The sequence below is a fragment of the Vitis vinifera genome, chromosome 5 (assembly GCF_030704535.1).
Source record: "Vitis vinifera cultivar Pinot Noir 40024 chromosome 5, ASM3070453v1".
NCBI classification, from domain to species: domain Eukaryota; kingdom Viridiplantae; phylum Streptophyta; class Magnoliopsida; order Vitales; family Vitaceae; genus Vitis; species Vitis vinifera.
Window position 1 is genome coordinate 23,699,043 of NC_081809.1, and position 19,661 is coordinate 23,718,703.

At 36.0% G+C, this 19,661-nt stretch overlaps 2 protein-coding genes across 3 annotated transcripts; one reads left to right on the forward strand and one right to left on the reverse strand.

Annotated features, from left to right (window-relative positions):
* Positions 1–1,672: 1,672 nt before the first annotated feature.
* LOC100262873 (probable E3 ubiquitin-protein ligase ARI7) lies at positions 1,673–14,440 on the forward strand. Of its 2 annotated transcripts, XM_010652232.3 has the most exons (16): positions 1,673–2,226; positions 2,903–3,027; positions 3,302–3,407; positions 3,629–3,719; positions 5,130–5,302; positions 5,953–6,057; positions 6,176–6,264; positions 8,451–8,501; positions 9,248–9,355; positions 9,584–9,674; positions 10,943–11,032; positions 11,283–11,330; positions 12,136–12,207; positions 13,156–13,255; positions 13,356–13,482; positions 13,759–14,440. In XM_010652232.3, the coding sequence occupies exons 1-16, from the start codon at positions 2,062–2,064 to the stop codon at positions 14,030–14,032; spliced, it is 1,815 nt and encodes a 604-aa protein (XP_010650534.1). In that variant the 5' UTR covers positions 1,673–2,061; the 3' UTR covers positions 14,033–14,440. The 2 variants fall into 2 exon arrangements, with proteins under 2 accessions (XP_010650534.1, XP_003632072.1); XM_003632024.4 differs by lacking the exon at positions 8,451–8,501.
* Positions 14,441–15,814: 1,374 nt separating this feature from the next.
* Positions 15,815–18,716, reverse strand: LOC100250838 (calcium-dependent protein kinase 24). Its single transcript, XM_002264352.4, has 8 exons — positions 17,992–18,716; positions 17,780–17,903; positions 17,543–17,686; positions 17,313–17,465; positions 17,092–17,207; positions 16,836–17,003; positions 16,473–16,706; positions 15,815–16,357 (listed from the first exon to the last, which is right to left on the reverse strand). Exons 1-8 carry the CDS (start codon positions 18,493–18,495, stop codon positions 16,136–16,138), a joined length of 1,665 nt encoding a protein of 554 aa, XP_002264388.1. The 5' UTR covers positions 18,496–18,716; the 3' UTR covers positions 15,815–16,135.
* Between the last annotated feature and the right edge of the window lie 945 nt (positions 18,717–19,661).

Below are 19,661 nucleotides of genomic sequence, written 5' to 3' on the forward strand. Positions count from 1 at the left end.
TTGGTATTTCGTGTCACAAAATAGTTGTTATCTCCAACTTGGACCCTGTGACCAGTGGTGCATCATGTGACCACGAAGTAGCTGCGTAATGCGCCATCCACCTGGTCGGTCCAGCTATGATTCCATGTTTGCCACTCCACCCTAATACCATGCAACATCACGTAATCACCTCATCATAACCACTCATCCAGTCTCATCATTGCGAATCATTTCAGCTTCGGCTTAAACCCCATGAGCCCCACCCTCAACTATTGATTACCATCCCGACCAGGATATCGATTCATCATAATCAGGCTTTTCAGGTTTAGGTGTGATGGCAAATCTCGGCCGTTGAAAGCATCATATAAGGGGTGGTGCGGTGTGAGTGTGGAACACTCTACTCTGTTTTCTCCACCTATTCTCATTTCACCTTTAAAGGGCTTTGAAGGCAATTATTCAAAAGCAACTACCCCCACTCTACATCACATATACATATTTTTCTTTTTCTTTTTCTTTTTCTTTTTGATATAATTTTTATATAAATAATAAATAAATAGATGAAAAATATTTTTTATGAGATTTTTAAGTGGTTTTTATTTTTTGAAAAAATTATATATATACACATATTTTATATAAATTTTGACACCAATTAAATTGTCATAATAATAATTAAAACTTTTTTTAAATCTTTATTTTTCATAGAATTTATACTATTTTAATATTGTATTAATATATTATGTGTAAAACTTTGATTGAAAATGTTTTTTAAAATTTATTTTTAAAAATTGTTTATAGAAAACAATGGCTAAAGAATTTTATAAAATTTTAAAAACAGGAAACTATTTTCAAATCACACGACCAAACACATTCATGTATTTTTGGAATAATGGTTCTCAATTAGAAGATTTACTTCAAATAATATTACACCATTAAATTATATTTTATTGTCATTTTTAACTTGATGACAAGATAAAATAATTATTTAATTAATGGGTATTACCATATAAATAAAATAAAAACATATTTAAAACATTATAACTAAAATTCCTTTCTTTTTTTTTTTGTTTTCTTTAGTTGCAACTTTACAAATATTTTCAATAATTGCATGATTTTCAATTTCTTTTGTATTTTAATATCACAAAATTTTGTTTGTGGATTGTTTCTTGTCCATCCAAACTCAAATATCAAATATTATTTTTTTTAGTTATTTATAGTAAATATACCATACACTCATATACACTTCAAAAAATTTTAAAATATTTTTAATTATTATTGAGCATATCATAAATAATTTTAGTAACAAATATTAAAAAAAGTTATTAATTTTGTTTTAAATAAAAAATAATAATTTTTAAAAAATGTTTTTACTTATAGGTGTTATCATATTTATATGATATTTTACATCGAAGATGAGAGAAAATTTTTGACGTTATATAAATATAAATTTATCTTAACATTATAGATGTGATTTATCTTGATCTTATAGATGTATTTTAAAGTTGTAAAAGCCTTCGAGTTAATAGCAAGTTGTGTAGTTTCTATGCTTGATTGGTATTCAAATCGGGAAACTTTTAGATTTTTATATACTAAGTTATAAATTTATATTAAAAATAAAAGTAGTTAATTACTAAATTGAGAAAAATTACTATAATAAAAAAACGATAAATAGGTAAGAATTGCACCACCCTTTCCTATTTGGTTTTTTATTCCACCTTTTTCTTTCTTATTTTGATTCCACCATCTCTCTCTCTCTCTCTCTCTCTCTCTCTCTCTCCTTTCTTAGACTCCACTTTTCCATTCCTATTCCCATTCCAATTCCAATCCTTCTTTCTCTTACTAAAACCACACTCGCTTTTGCTTTTTTTTTTCTATTTTTCCCTGGGAAATCAGGAGAAAACCGTTCAACAGGCGATTCTTTGATTCTCTCTCTTCAATCTCTCCGCACAATTCTTAGATTCCAAACACTTCCTGAATTTGTTGTCCTCTGCCCTAATTCGAGCAATTTCCCTCGCTTTCCCGCCAGCCAAACACGCGTCTTTGATCCAATTGTGGTAGGGTTTTTGTGGTTTGGGGTCTGGAAGGATGGACTCCGAGGACGATATGCACGATGCTAACGATGTCGACTCTTTGGAGGACTTCTACAGCGGCGACACCGCGGCCGACTCCGACGACGACAACGACGCCGATTACGACTTCGACAACGATTCCGATGACGACGCCGACGCCATCATGTTGCATCGCCATCAGGTCTGGTCGATTCCGGATTGAAGCTGTGGGCTTTGTTTTTTTTATTCATGTTTGGCCCTGGAAGAAAAAGTTGTCGGCTTTTCCCGGAAAGCTGAGTTCTTTTTCTTTGTTTACCTTTTTGTTTAGTCGCATGCTGATTTCTTGATTTAACCTTTTGCCGTATCGGTGCTCCGTCAGCTGCGTTTGTGCAAATTTTTGTGTGGGTATTTGGCTAATTGATTTTGGATTTTTTTATTTTATGATTACTTCAAGAGTTTATAGCTGTTTAGGCTATTTTTCTGAACTAGAAATGATGTCCTGTTTCTTTATCTGCTGTTTGGTTGCTGAGAAAACTTGAGAAAAGAGAAGAAAGAGATAATTCTTGAATGGGATTTTTGTACCATGCTGGTTTAGGCTCAGGAAGGTCTTTATTTAAATTATCTCTGCATGTTTGCCAAGAAAACAAAGGAACTATAAAACTCGGAAAGGAATAATTTAAGTGCTTGGGATTGTTAAAGGGGCTGCAGATGCTGATTCTTTTAAGTTTTGTCTACGGGAACTTTTTGTGGGTTTGAATAATGTTGCAACATTGGGCGATTGCTGTTTAAATTTCTTACTATAATGGTTAACCTATCTGATCAAGTTAATCTATATAACTTTTCCTTCTAAGTTTTACCAATGTTGTTTTGGATTTCAGCCTAATTATACCATCTTAAAGGAAGAAGATATACATCAGCATCAGGAAGATGATATTGCAAGAGTAGCTGCTGTTCTTTCAATAGCAAGTGTTTCAGCGAGCATCCTGCTCCGCCACTACCATTGGTAAACTTTTTGCTCAATGGTGCTTGTCACATTTAGTTGATATCAAGGTGCAGATATCCTTTTTTCTCATTTCAGTGTTTTTATGCTTGATTGCGCAATCTCATTTTTATATGCAAGTTCATTTGGACTGATGTCTAGAATACCTGTGCACTTTACATGTAAGGTTAGCTATGAATTGTAGTTGTAGCAATATTTTTCTTGCTACATTCTTGTTGAGGCTGTAGTGCCATTTCTTCTGGCATTTTATCCTTCTAAAAGAGAGTTGGCCTTGCAGGAGTGTTAGTAAAGTCAATGATGAATGGTTTGCTGATGAAAGTAGAGTCCGGAAAGCTGTTGGCTTATTGGAAGAACCACTTGTTCGATATCCCAATGCTAAAGAAGTAAGCTTTCGTTCATTTCAGAAAGTAATTTGAGTTTTGCTGAACCAGTGGTTCATTTTGTGGCTCTAATATAATTTGTCTACATGGTTGAAAATAATGAGTTTCTGGAATTCTTTTGTCTAAATTTTGGAGTTTGGAGCCGATTTTTATATCTTGTTTTCTTTTTTGGATTCTTGTCTCCTTGAGTTAGTAATGGAACTCTTGAAATGTTCTGTTGACAGCTGACTTGTGGGATCTGTTTTGAAACCTATCCTCGTGATATGATACAATCAGCTGCTTGTGGTCATCCATTTTGTAGCACATGCTGGGAAGGTTTGCGAATATACTCTATACTTTAGAATCTTATTTTGTGGCTGGTATATAAATTAAGTATCCTGTTCTGATTGTTTATATGTACCACTTCATTTAGTGATTTTTAAACTGCTGGTTGTGGGTGTGTTGGACATTTCATTTGGGATAAATTTCTTGTTCTGATTGTTTGTATGTACAACTTCATATATATTAACATATGTTTTTGATCTACAGTAAAAATTTGTGCTATGTATTTAGAAATACACTAAATAGGTGTGTATTGTTAGTACATGGGAACTATAAAAGAGAGACTTAAGAGAAACAAGAACAAAAACCAACATTGAGTCTTCACCAAATCTTCCTTCTTTGCTTCCTCGACAGTCACAATATTCTGAAGAATATAATTTTTCTTAGCTTCCTATCTGTCTCTGAATTTGAATCCATTCTTCTCTTGATGCACCCCATATCTTGTTGTCTCCACCTGCATTCTCAAATTGTTTTATGGATTTGCCTTTGAAACCTCCTAGGAAACCCACAGCAGCTTACAAAGGTCCATCTCTGCTTTTAACCCATTTAGAGACTCTCCTGATCCAACTCAACAGCACTTCTGGAGTTCTCATGAGCCATTCATCATCCATGGCAACCTGAAGAGGATCCTTCCAAAAATGAATTTCACCCCTCAGCAAATCCTTGAAGAGTAGCTCTCAAGGGACGCTCATCATCCATGACAACCTGAATAGATCAAATCCTTGTTTTACCTAATCCATCCATTGCACAGCTTCCTGTTTTGCTGTGAATTGTCTTTTCACCATTCCCATAATACCTTAAAGGGCTACACAGCAAGACTCAAATTCAATATACAAAGCGGTGCCATGCCAACCCTTCCCTTCCTTCCTCCACCTGAAATTTCTCTCCTCAAGCCCTGTAAATTCAAAATTTACAGCTTGATGTGGACCCCACTGAAACAGAATGCCTCTCCTCATTGTTGTTTGATAAGTAATCAAAATTTTTCCTACTACTATGGCACATTATCATTCTAGTAGTATTTGCCTTGCACAACCAGTATCTCATGCATGCATGTGTCCCAGAAACTTGTCTCTAGTAGATAATGACTTACTAAGATATTTTAAAGGGACAACCCTGGTATTATAAAAGTCTCATTAAACCACAATTTTCTGTATGAGCTTTAAAAGACAATTTTCTGCATGAGCTTTAAAAAAAAAAAAAAAATGCTTCTACAAGAAGCAACATTCTTTTGCTTCCATGTTAAGCTTGTTTTGAAGTCAAAGGCAGTTCAATTAAAATTACCAAAGGTCCCAAACAAAGGAACTCACTTTTGTTGGGCTTGATAAAGAGCTTTTGGCTTCTAAGAAGCCAACCCAAATGTGTTAATGTCTTGTCTTATATTTTCATCTGTTTTTATTTGTTTAGGTTATATTAGCACATCAATCAATGATGGTCCTGGTTGTTTGATGTTAAGATGCCCTGATCCATCTTGCCGAGCTGCTGTGGGCCAAGACATGATCAATCTCTTGGCATCTGATGAAGACAACGAGAAGTATTCTCGTTACCTTCTTAGATCATATATCGAAGACAATAGGAAGGTATATCTGAGACTTGGAACTCTTCCAATTTTAACATTTAGCATATGCAATGGCTCATCAATCTCAATCTTTATTTTTACTTTTTTTCCCCTTAAAGTTTTCTATGAAAATTCACTGTTGCTTGACTATCTAACTGTTTATTTTTATTTTAGAGTATTTTCCAGGCATAAGCCAGTAGACTTACCCTTTCAATGTTCAAATTTCAAATAGTAATTTGTTCAGGTTCTGAGCATGTGATTGATTAAGGCTTATGAGTTGCATACGTTTTGCACCACCAAAGCATGCCATTTTTCTCTTCTACTGATGGGTGCTTGTAAACTTTTAGAGGACATCTTTTATGAGTGATTTGTAATTTTGTATGGACTACTTAGAGTTTAGTATTATTATTTTCTGCCATAGAGTGGGTCTCTTCAATTGTCTGCATTTATCAAGATATTAAACTTGACCTGGGCTTATACCCCAATTCTTCTTCTTCAATTTTTGTGCCCCTTTACTCTCGAGGTTGATGTTTTTTGCATCATTTTAAATGCATTTTTCACCTGTTTCTAGCATTATAGGGATGAACATTTGGAGGGGAGAAATGAAAATATATTATTTTGTTCACTGCTTTGCTATTTCTCATTTCTTTTATTATTTCTGTTCTTCCCTAGACCAAATGGTGTCCTGCCCCAGGTTGTGAGTATGCTGTGGAGTTCGTTGCTGGTAGTGGGAGCTATGATGTAGCCTGCCAGTGCTCATACGGATTTTGTTGGAATGTATGTTTGTTTTGAAATTGAAGTTGTTTGAAAATTTCGTATGTACAATTTCTAATTTTTGTTGTATGCCATATCCACAATCTTGTCTTTTTAATCATGTTTTGAATCTCTACTGCAGTGTACAGAGGAAGCTCATCGTCCAGTGGACTGTAGCACTGTGGCCAAGTGGATTTTGAAGAACAGCGCTGAATCTGAAAACATGAATTGGTTAAGCACATGTTGCAGCATTTAAAGTCATTCATGCTTGTGGATATTCTTTCATGACTTCTATTTGTGGATATTCATTATTTCTATTCTGTTAATGCATATAGTCATCCTGCCAATTCTCTGTTGAATTCTAATTAGAATATCCTATTAGCCATGGTTTATAAGTGTTGATATTTACAAAGTCAATTTCTGCTCTATTTTATTTTATTTTTGTGCATGTTGTGGGGAAGCAGTGGGGATTTATTACATCTATTGGGTTATGATTTTTTATTGCCTGATGGGAAGCCCTCCTATTTGAATGTTCGAATTTTTTGTGAGGCATATGAGGGCTAGATGACTTTTTTATGCTAGTTGTTTATGCGGTTTGAGGCTATCTCAGGGTTGAGAGTTAACATGTATAAAAGTGAGTTGGTCCCAGTGGGAAGTGTGGAGGATTTGGCTTTAGAGCTTGGTTGTAAGGTGGCAAGATTACCTTCCACTTATTTGGGGATGTCGTTGGGTACTCCTTCAAGTCTGTGGCAGCTTGGGATGGAGTTGAGGAGAGATTTTGTAAGAGATTGGCTACGTGGAAGCAGACTTTATATCACTAAGGGTGGGCAAATCACCTTGATACGAAGCACCTTGTCCAACCTATCTATTTATTTTATGTCTATTCTCCACTTGTTAAGGGTGGTTAGATTGAGGTTGGAGCAGATTTAGAGGGATTTTCTGTGGAGAGGTGGGGCTCTAGAGCGAAAACCTCATTTAGTAAGGTGGGGCGATAGTTTGTCTTGATAAGAGAAAAAGGGGTTTGGGGGTTAAGAGCCTTTCTACGCTCAACAAGGCTCTCCTTTGCAAATGGAGGTGGCGCTTTGCGAATGAGAGAGAGGCCTTTTGGAATCAAGTAATAAAGGGAAAGTATGGGGAGGAACAAGGTGGATGTTGTTCTCGCAATGTAAGAGAGAGGTATGGTGTAGGGTAGTGGAAAGCAATTAGGAAGGTTAGACCTGTCATTAGCAGTAGGCTTTCCTTTGTGGTGGGTAATGGACGGATGGTGAGTTTTTGGAAGGATAAGTGGTGTGGGACTACACCTTTGTGTGATTCTTTCCCCTCTTTATTTACCTTAACTACTTCTAAAGAGGCTTGGGTGAAAGATGTTTAGACCATTTCAAAAGTTGGGGGAGTTGGAGTCCTCGCTTCTCTAGGCCTTTCAATGATTGGGAGTTGGATGAAGTAGAGAGCCTTTTGTTATGCCTGTGTGGGAAGAGAGTGAATTTGGATGAGGAGGATAGGGTGCGGTGGATGGAAATGAAGAATGACAATTTTTTGGTAAAGTCTCTTTGCAAAGCCTGAGAGTCGGACTTATCAGTTTATTTCCCAATGAAGATCATTTGGAACTCTTTATGTGCAATCAAAAGTAAACTTCTTTGCTTGGGAGACATCATGGGGTAAAACTTTAACTTTGGACCAAATTTAGAAGAGGGGATGGGCTCTAGCAAATAGATGTTATTTTTGTCAGTGAATGAGGAATCCATAGACCGTGTACTCCATTGTGAAAAGACAAGGGCTTTGTAGAAGATGTTTTTCACTCTTTTTGGAGTGTCTTAGGTGTTTCCTTCCTCGGTTAGGGAAATCCTCTTGGGATGGAATGAGTCTTTTATGGGTAAAAAGCACAAGACAATTTGGAGAGCGGGCCCTTTATGCATTTTTTGGACAATTTGAAAGACAAAGAATAGAATCGCCTTTGAAGATGATGTGCTGTCCATCCAAAGGCTGAAAGCTTCTTTTGTTTACTTGCTTTAGTCGTAGACTAAAATGTTTATAAAAAATGATCCTTTGACGTTAATTGATTGGGTGGGTTCCCGTTGAGGGCGGGGTTGTTTTTTGTACATCCTTTTGGACAGTCTTTAGTTTCAACTGTAAGGGGGTGAGTGTTTTTTTCCTGTACATCTTGGGCTGCTATTTTAGCGCCTCTTCGTAATACAATACTTTTTTTTACTTATCAAAAAATGTTTTGAGTTTTTTCCCTACATAATGTTTTACTTTGGTTCCTTGTTTGTGTAGCAGAATGGAGTTTGGCACTAATTCCCATTGCTAGGTTATGTATGAAGAAATCACCTTAGTGAAAATTTGAAAGGTCTAGAATTTGGTTAAATTTTAATTTTCTTCTTGGTAACAATGATTGAATTGTCTGCTAGGACCAACAGGAGGTTGGGTGGGATTGTGGGAGGCACCAGGTTCGAGAGGACTACCATGCAGTAAGAATTGTGGCTTGCCTTTGGAAATTAATGCCTTTGGAAATGTGATCCCTAACTTGATTTAAGGAAACCAAAGATTTTTTTTTCCTTTATGCATGTGAATATTATTCTGGAACAAGTGATTGTTTGCTATTATGATGCTCTTTTTAAGGTGGTGGCAGGTGGGAGGAGCATTATGACACATTATTGCCTTTTAAATCTTACCAACATGGCATTTCTGGTTCTTAATAGGGACGTTCTTTGGGACCTCAATACTCTATGGATCCTGAGCTGGCCTGTTGGAAAAAATGTGCATAATACATGAAAAATAAGATGCATGCTTACTGGGCCTAAGAGTATATGTTAATGATTGTCCTTTGTTCTTCTGCATCACTATTCTTCTTTCCGTGTTTATAGTCAACTGAAAATGCCATCAGCAGTTCAAATTGTTAAATTATTATTTTTTTTTCTTATACCCATCTTTTTAGATCAGGTTTTTTCCTTTTTCTTTCTTCTTCTTCTTCTTCTTCTTTTTTTTTTTCCTAATGCTTTGCAAACTGCTTTGTTTATTGCACTTCTTTAATAAATTATGATAAAACATATTTAATCCCACTCTCAAGATGCAAATAACCTTTCGTTTCTTTATCCTGTTTATATTCATTAGTTGTGTTAATATATAGTGAATTCTTTTATAGTGTATAAGAATGCTTTACATTTTTTTTTTTCATGCAATTCTGATTGTGTATACTACAAATGATGATGCCCAGGATACTAGCTAATTCGAAGCCTTGTCCGAAGTGTAAGCGTCCAATTGAAAAAAACCAAGGGTGTATGCATATTACATGCACACCACCCTGCAAATTTGAATTTTGCTGGTAAGTTTTGTTACTTATATCTGAACCAGAAATTACCTGTACCTTCATAATTCTTGCTCTTAATTCCATGATGAGTATCTTTTATAAGCATTGTTATCAAGAAAATTGTATTTTTTCAGAAAACCTTGAGCAGAAGATGATATTTGTTGCACTAAGCAATAATAGTTCTTCTTTCTTCTTAATTCTTTATTGAGGCATTTCTCTTTATTTTTGTTATTACAACTGCAGGCTATGCCTTGGTGCATGGTCAGATCATGGTGAGAGGACGGGTGGCTTTTACGCATGTAATCGATATGAAGCAGCAAAGCAAGAGGGAGTGGTAATGAAACTCAAAAATATTTTTGGGCTCTTGAAACAATATTTTGCTTACTATAGAACCTTTTGTGCTATCATCTTGGTTCTACGTTTGCTTTTTGTTGAAAATCAACTTAGAAAAAGCACTTCATTGCAGACCAGTATGTGTGTTGGCCATCTCAATGGGCATGCATCTTCAGCTGAGTATAGGATTGTAGACTGGACTTTGTCTTATCTAGATTTCCTTGTAGGGGGGAGCCCTGGAGTGATCCAGTTTTAGATTAGTATCTCCAGGTGCTTGGGTGGTTGGAAGGTTTCTTCATCCCTTGTGGGTAGAGTCACCCTCATTAAGTCCTGCTTAGCTCATATCCTAACTTGCAATTTCTTTTTTAATCTTTAAGATCCATGTTAAGGGTGCACTAGAATCAAGCATGCGATGTGATATTCTTTGGTTGAATGTGAAAGGAGAAAGAATGATCACCTAATAGCACAGAACATATTTTCAAATCAAGAGTGAAGGGGGGAACTGTGTATCATCTCTCTATTAGCAATGTAGCTTTTCTAGGTAAGTGATTAATGAAGTTCCTTGAGAGAGTGGCTTCTTGTGGCATTTGTTATTGAAAAATCTATAGCCTTAGTTTTGAGGGATGAAAAGCTCAACTTGGTGATCAGGTGGCAACACTCTGATAGGGAACTAAGCTTTTTTTGATGGCTGTGCACTGAAAGGAACCAGTGCAGATAGGGGTTGACAGTGTCTTGAGAGATCATTGTGGTACTGTTGTCGGAGCTTTTTCCAAAACGGGTAGTTCAGGGTTAGCCATTGGCACTGAAATTTTAGCTTAGAAGGGCCGATGGTGTGACTATTTTAGGCACTAAAAATCTGCTAGTAGAAGGGAAAATCAGTTACTGTCCTCTTATGGGTTTCTGAGGACATGTGAAGTCCTTGAAGGCTGGGCAATTAGTGTCAAAAGTTGCGATTTATTTTTTATTTTTTTCTGGGGCTCCTAGATTCTAGAATGGCCAACTAGGTAGCAGACCAACTAGTGAAGTATGGAGCCTCATGTTTAGAGATCTTTGTTTGGGGGTGTATACCTCCCTGAGCTGCATTCTATTCTAAAGTCTTTGGTTGGGATCTTTATGGGTTTCAGCTTAGATGTAATTCTTTTGCTTACTACTGCACTCTTTTTTTCTTTTGACTTAAAGATAGCGCATTCCTCTTGTATTCATTATCTTTATCAATGAATTTCTGTTTTGTCTCAGAAAATTAACGAGATTTTTAACTTCTGCCTGTAGTATGATGAAACTGAGAGAAGACGGGAGATGGCGAAAAATTCTTTAGAACGATACACTCATTATTATGAACGGTGGGCGACCAACCAATCGGTATGTACTAGCTTTTTATTGTCTGTTTCTTTGCTATAATATCACAACTTGGGTTCTAGGTTTTTTTCCTGTATTTTTTGGGAACTAGCTTGGGTTTTGCAAATTAATATTGTTTAGAATTATGATGATTCCATTGGAGGTTAAATCCTCTCTTGGGGATTCATATTGACATGTACACATCCATTAATTTGAATGTGGTTAAATGTTATATCTGAATGTAATCTGAAATCTTTGTTTTCCTATTTGGCAGTCAAGGCAAAAAGCTCTTGCAGATTTACATCAAATGCAAAACGTGAATGTAAGTTTAATGGCTTTTCTATATTTTCCCTTCTTGTCTTTATGGTATAAGTGGCCCGCCCATCAAATGTACATAACATCTATTGTGTTCTATCAGCTTCACATTTTCCTTGTTTTATTAAGGAATTTCTTGAAAGTTGAAACTTCATGTACACTGAACTAATTTTTAACCAAGCATGCCATATGTGGGATTTCTTTTGTAATTTATATTTTAAACTTGGAAGTGATTGAAATCTCTTAAGATTACAAAAATAAGTCTACTTCATTGATGAATAATGCCTACCAACTCTCTATCGAGATTACAAAAAATAAATCTACCTCATCAGTTTATAGCAGTCTTTTGACAAAAGATTTTTTAAACATTCAGTTGGTAATTTGATCACCATTGTTTAAGCACTGCTGCCTCAGAAAAAGGTTCTTTTCAAAATGCTAACTGTACTGCTGTAATCTTGAAATTTTCTGAGAAGAAAGCAATTGGGAATCTGGGTGATAATGTTGTTTGAGGACACCCTTCTCTGGTTAACGTTAATTATGGACATGTTCCAATGGATACAAACTGTCTAGAGATTCACTCTTGATAACTCTGCACACAAGCGCATGCACACACACAAATATGTGTATGTATATACGTGATAGGTTATAATTCAGATATATTGTTTTACAGCAAAACTGTCCATGTACAGTAAATTTTTGGTTTTGGAAGATTTTATGTGCCATAAACATGGGTTTTATTCCTCTGGCCACCTCGGGATTTTTTCAGTAATATTTTTATTTGCATAATTTCTTTAATTTGTTTGATTTTGCAGATTGAGAAGCTCAGTGACAAACAGTGCCAACCTGAATCACAGCTCAAGTTCATAACAGAGGCCTGGCTACAGGTGAATATAAAGTTCCTTCGTATGCATATTTAGCATTTTGTTAATTAGCATTATTGGTCTCTCTTCTGTAAAAAGAAAAGATGAATAAACCTTTATACATCAAAGCCTTTGAAACTGAAATTGGCATGTATTATTGATTATAGCTTATGATACTATTGTCCATATGCAGATTTTTTTATTTTCTGGCAATCTTTAAAGGGGAAAAAAGGAAATCAAAATTTGAAATCTCTCTCTTAAAAATATTAATACATTGAATATAAGGTGATTTAAGATTAAGGTAAAGCATTTAAAAAATACTCTTTACCCTTGTTTACAGTCCTTGTAAAGGAGCTTCTTTTGTTGATGCTATGACTAATGCCATTTTGTTCAATCAAAGGACCTTTCCTATGAATCACCAAATCTCATTATGTTATCTTCTCCTCCCCTTTCCCTTTTTCCATTTTTTGGGTGCCTGTTGAACATCCAAGGGGAACTGATATATTGTTCTATCCATAATTCAAACAAGTATGTTTTTGCTTTTTCATTTTTTTCTTTTTCCATCCATAATTCATCATTCATATAGGTATCTGCAATTATTGGTTTGTTTATGGGTGCATTGGTTGGGGATTAGGTGGACCTTTCAGATTATTGGTAGTCAGAAGTAATTGAGACTTAGTAGTAAACCGAAGTAACTGAAACTTAGTAGTGGTGGAGCTAAAAGTTCAATAATTTTTTTTTAATCAATTTTATTACAATTAATTGCCATACTTGTTAGATATATTTGATCTAACCTCTTAATATTTGCTGTTTGGATTGTGCTTGGGGGTAGGGGAATGGGCTATTTCCAATTTTTGGATCCATTTTAGACTAAAAGAGAATAGTAATGTAATGATGATGATTGTATTTGAATTTGTTGTTTGAGCATGAAATGCTAACATTATCACACTTTGTGATCCTTTGTATTTTTAGATAGTTGAATGCAGACGGGTGCTGAAATGGACATATGCATATGGTTACTACTTACCCGAGCATGAGCTTCCCAGGAGACAATTTTTTGAGTACTTGCAAGGTATGTAATGCCCTTCAACCGCCCTACAAGGGATAAAATCAAGAATTGCCTTTGTGATTGATTTGGATTAATCTAAGAGTGATGCTTATTTCTTATGCAGGTGAGGCGGAGTCGGGTTTGGAAAGGCTTCATCAATGTGCAGAGAAGGAATTACAAACATACCTCAATGTTGATGGTCCATCAGCAGATTTCAATGACTTCCGCACAAAGCTAGCTGGACTGACAAGGTAATTCCTGCCTAGAATTCTTATGGAACTTATGGATATCCGTGTTTTATATTTTCTGATGCAAGGCATGCTCCCTTTTTAACCACCTAGGGGAAAGTTGTATTTTTCATTGAAACTACTCTGTTAAAACCGTATACCTCCTGTTCCCTGGATATATTTTTTCTGGAGCAGGACATTCTTCCATATCTCAGACTAATCAGGTTATGATAATCTTTTTGGATTCATTTGTATTCCACTTTGTTATATGATTTTCTTGCCCATTTTCTGTTGTAACAGTGTAACACGGAATTACTTCGAGAACCTGGTCAGAGCATTGGAGAATGGGCTGTCAGATGTAGACTCTTATGGGGCTTGTAGCAGGACGACAAGTTCAAAGAGCATGGGAGGCACCAGTAAGGCTAGAGGTGGAAGGGGAAAGGGAACTACATCCCGATCCAGTAGCTCCAACAAAACCCCAGACGATTCAAGTCGATGGTATTGTGAACACTGTGCTACTGCTAATGCCAAGTCTGCCTACACATGCCAGATGTGCCACCAGCGACGGGCCTAATCCTCCTTGCACCTGCTTAGAGTACCCTTTCAAAGCGCGCTCAAGAAAAATGAAGGGGATTTTCACTAGACATTAAGGACATAAACAAATTCGGTGGTTCATCCTCGTTCTGAGGCGGACAAACAGTGAAAGTGAAGTAGGAATGGAAGAAAAGAAGTCGAGGAAACGGAGTGAGTTTACCGTCTTTTGTGTGTTCAACAGTGGCATTTGAACATGATTTTCATGTACATAGTTTCTATATATCTATCTATTTATCCTTCTGTGAATCTACTTGTTGAGGTTCTAAAACTTGCTTCTGCTCCATCATGTTGTATTACGGACATAGCCAGAGGCAAAAAGTGCAAATATACTCATTTGTGTCTTTTTGATTTCTCTTTTAAAAAATTGATTTTGTGCTGCTTCCCTCAATGCTGTGTAAAGAACCATCCCCACCCTCTTCTCGAACCCCTACCATCAAAATCATATCTATAGAAAATAGCAATATGCATTTCTTTTCAGAGCTTTACACTGTTACAATACTTTTTATTGAAGCTATAAATATAACATGCTGAAGCTCTTCTTGCTTTGTTGATGCTGGTTACAGTAAATGCTAATCTATGCGAGGAATCTGCCCATGGCATTGTGGCCGTGAGAGCTTCCTTCTATTTCCTATTTCTTGCAGTTCCGTTGTGTTATACCTAGTTGTGGTTGCCCTTTCTTGAGCAGCTACATCTGCAAAAGGCATAAGCTGCTATCAGTAAAGCTCCCTTTTGTTTGTTCAACATGTCATGTGCTTGGAATGGTTGGGTAGGTGTAATATGTGGTTGTATGACATGTCTCCGGCTCAAAAGAGTGTGCAGAGAGCATTGAGGTGTGCTGAAAGCACTTGTCATTCTTGTATGATGTAGGCTCTGTTAAAGCATTTTTTTTCTTCAGCTCAAAGTTGAAAAATGTCTTTCCTTGTAGAAGCTCTAGTTGAGGTATACAAGGTGGCTGTTTTTATGCTTAATCATTTTTGTCAATGCCAATCTTACTCTTAGGAATTATGACTTTAATCATATTCCACCGAGTAGGAAATATATATATATGCTACGAATATGATATTTTAAGATAACATATCTGAATATGTTATATTATATTATATTTATATTTAATTTACAAAATGAATAAAAAAATAATATAAAATATATATTATTTTCAATAGTTAAAATAAAAATGATATTATATTTAAAAAATTAAAATTTCTTTTATATTTAACAATATCATGATTAAAATTTTTAAACTTTATAAATGATTTTTTATATTATTTTATTCAATATATAAAAATGATTTATATATCATATAGATATATTATTTAATAAATATTTTTTTAGTTTTTTTTAAACTGTAAATTTAATTTATAATAAAAAAATTTATTTTCCAAAATGAGTATATAAAAAAAATTGATAAAAAAAATTAAATTTATGATAAATGGGATATGCATATGAATCTCATTCCCCATGTAAAAAAGATTAAAAAAAAAAACTAGATAATATATCTCATCCCTTGTTGTATCCCTTATTTGGTTGTCTTCAACCAAACATGAGATAACCTTTCTCTTATCTTATCTCAAATATGATCAAAATTTATTACAAAATATGAAAGAGAATCCTTTCATTGCCAAATTTCCCACAAAGAAAACACTTGATGAAAGCCCTATAGCCTATATCCATCATTTGAATCATGCATATTGACATTCAAAATGGAGAACAATGGACAAAGTCTAGGACATAGTATATAATATATAGCTGCAATTTAAGATGCAAAAAATAAAACATCTTCATTCATCAACCAAATGATATGATTATGGGTGATGATTCCACCAACATTGAACTCAAATCCATACATGAGTTTCACTCTAAAATTAAAAAACTCAGACCTTAAAGATGAACTCCTCCCATCATGAATTTCAACTTTCCAAACTCCTCTCTAGTGTGTGTGTGTAACAGGAAGCCAAAACTGTAGACAACTCAAACGCTTATAGACATATTATTTTTCTTTTGTACACAATAGATGCTTTTATCTTCCATACTTGTTTCTCAAGAGTGTAAATAGGATTACTTAACTCTTGCTTCCAGATTACCTCTAAACAAACACTTGATTTTGCAGTCGCATAGATCTGTTTTTCAGCAGCATAGATCTGTTTTCCAGCTGCATAGATTTGTTTTGCAGTGGCATAGATTTGTCTTTGAAGATTCTCATGCTAAGGGCATTTAGCATTGCTCTTGAGTACTGGCGCGACGACATCTTCCAGTCCATGCCCGTCTTCATCATCGCCTTGAACTCATCATAACTGATCCGACCATCCTATAAATTCCAAAAATAAAAAATAAAAATGAGTGATGCTTTGATGCTGCAGGAATGTTGCCAATGGAGCTAGAATTAATCATGTGTTAATTTCTGAGGACTAGTTTCTAGTTACCTTGTCCAAATCAACGTCGAAAATGATGTCTTGGATCACCTGCTCATTGTTGGGGCCAAGGTTATCCTCTCTTAAGGCCTCTCTGAGCTCTTCAAACTCAATGTACCCACTGTCGTTCTTGTCGAAAGCCCTAAAAGCTTCGCTCAGATTTTCATCGCTGCTGATCTTTCTCAGGTGCACAGAAATTGTTACAAACTCATCACAGTTCAGTGTCCCGGTTCCATCCATATCAGCCTTTTTGGACAGCAGCAGAGAGTTAGATAACTATGACAGTAAAGCTTAATAGGAAGAAACAAGATGGCTACAATATATAACAATCTGAAAAACTAGCGAAACCCCCCCAAAAAAAAAAAAACAACTCACAGCTTCAATCAACATCTTCACATCAGGGTCGGCAACTGGATGTCCAATCTTGTGGAGTCCGTCTTTGAGCTCTTCAAAGCTCAAGTTTCCATTTTTGTCAGTGTCCATCATGTGGAATATCTGTCTGATTCCATCTCGCTGCTCATTTGGTAGGTTGTCTGCTACCACCTACAACAAATGAATGTAAATCACTCAATGATTCTTGGGCTAGTTGGCTTCAGCATTCAAGATACAATCAAGACATGAGGAAACTTACTCTGAGAACCCTCTTCTTGAACTTGTTCATCAATGAGAATTGCTTGATCCTCGTCCTCACATTTTCTCCAAGGGACACATTAGGGATGCTGGTGGCATTTTTGATCCATGGATGGGCTTCATACAGCAAGAAAGAGAACAGTTGGTTGATTTTTCGCTTTGGCATGTTCATATGCTTGATGAAAATATTGATTATAATTCAAGAATGCAAAGAAAACAGACCAAGGACTTCTTCAACAGTCAAGCGGTTATAAGGGTTGGGATCAAGCATACTCCTCACTAGGTCCTTGGCATCCTCAGAAACATGAGGCCAAGGATCCCTCTCAAAGTCTACAACAGACTTCACAATTGCCTGTGCAATCCCTTCTTCGGTTTCTGTACAACTCAAGGAAAAGAATGCTTGTATTATAAACCATTCCCACAAATTTTCACGTTAAATTGAAGACCTTTACCTGCCCAGAAGGGAGGAACTCCACAGAGTAGGATATAAAGAATAACGCCTGCGCTCCAAACATCGACTTCTGGTCCATAGTGTCGTCTCAGGACTTCTGGGGCCATGTAGTAGGGGCTTCCAACAATTTCATTGAACCGCTGGCCTATCCTCAAATCACAAAGTAGCAGAGTTCAGTTACATGGATGAATATATACCCTACATATGAAAGGAAGAAATTGGAAATTATGAAGCATACCCGGCTTAAAGAATATGGATAGCCCAAAATCAATTGCCTTCAATGGTGAAGCTTCACTTGCATCTGCAAACAAGAAATTCTCGGGCTTTAGGTCTCGATGCATCACTCCATGTTGATGGCATATCTGCAAAAATTTCCCCACAAAAATCAACACTCTGATACAATTAATTCATCTGAAAGAAGAAATAAACAAATTTTCTGTCCTCGCTTACCTGAAGGATCTCGACAATACTTCTGGTGACATCTGCGGCGGCCCGCTCTGTGTAGTGGCCGCGGGCGACAATCCTATCGAAGAGCTCGCCTCCCTCGCAGAGTTCCATGACCAAATGTACATTATCCTTGTCCTCATACGCCTCCTTCAACCTTACGATATTCGGGTGCTTGGGCAAATGCTTCATAATCTCCACCTCCCTCCTCACATCCTGAATATCGATCTCGGTCGTCAGCTTGCTCTTCGAAATCGTCTTGCAGGCGAAGATTTCCCCGGTCTCCAGGTCGAAACACTGGTGGGTTACCCCAAACTCCCCCCGCCCCAGCTCCTTCCCCAGCCTGTACGTCTTGTAAATGTCCTTGCCGCTCGGCTCCTTCAACACCGATATCGGCCGGATCGTCACCGATTTCCGAAACACGTCGTCGCCGGATTCAGGGATGATCTTTTTGGCCTTGGCTTTCTTCTTCTGGCCTGCCTTAGCAGGCATGGAAATGCAGCCTCCCATGGGATTATTAGCTCAAAGTTAGAATCCCATGGGAAGGGAGAGGATAGATTTTTAGGGGGAGAGAGGAGGTGGATGAAGAAATAACAGAAAGGAAGTTTCAGGTTTTTGAAAAGTAGTTAATCCGTTATATGTAAGGGTCCCGCCTTTTTCTAAGGGCCTTGGACGCCGTTCATTTTTGACGGTTCGGGTTTGTCCAGGTGGCTTCGGACTTTGGCTTTTTGGGGCTGCCGTTAACCTTTCTGTCACACTTTCGTTGGAAAATTGTTTGGTTCAACGGAAAATAGTTTAGGATGGAAAACCTAGTTACAAATAAAAGTGATGTTCAGTGTTTGAGTATTAATTAAATATCTTGATAAATAATATAATATAAATTTAATTATTTATGCTATAAATGTATAACATAAAATATAATTATTTAATTAAAATTATTATATACTCGATTTTGATTTGGATTATATAATTTGAATTTTTCTTGAAAAAATATAAATGCAGTACAACCCACTTATTTTATTTTATTTAAAATAAATATATTTTATAAATAAATAAATATTATAAAATTTTAGACTTATTTTATCTGAGAATGAGATTGTTTTAGAGTTACCAAATGAGGCATTCCTTCATCTAAATTTAGTTCAAATGGGTTTGCTGAAATTTTTTATAAAAAAGAAGTGAATGTTCACATGGGCTTTATTTAATTGGAAAGAGTTGAAGCAAGTTGTTAAGTTGTTAATTAGTTTGGCAATTATCAATTTTCATTAGAGGTAACATCCTTTAGTTATAGTTGGTTCTCTATGCTTCTAGAATCTTCCGGTTGTTTCTCCACTCAAATATAATAACTTAAGAAGATCGAAAGTCTAGAACAATTGTTGGAAACTCATACAAAGAGATACTATGAAATTGTTCCTCTATTCATTATTATTATTATTATTATTATTTTTAATATGGTATCAAAGCCATTTGACTTGGCTCTATGGCTTAAGTTGCAACAATGACAACTAGTGTCTCCTCATCGAGCACCTCCAAAACAAGCCGAGGACCTCCAATGGCAACTCCCTCATTGACATTCTCATCCATACTTTCTCCACTATCTTTGAAACTCACAAGGAACAACTATGGATTTTGGCACTTACAAATTCTTCTTATTGTGCAAGCTCTTGATCTTGAAG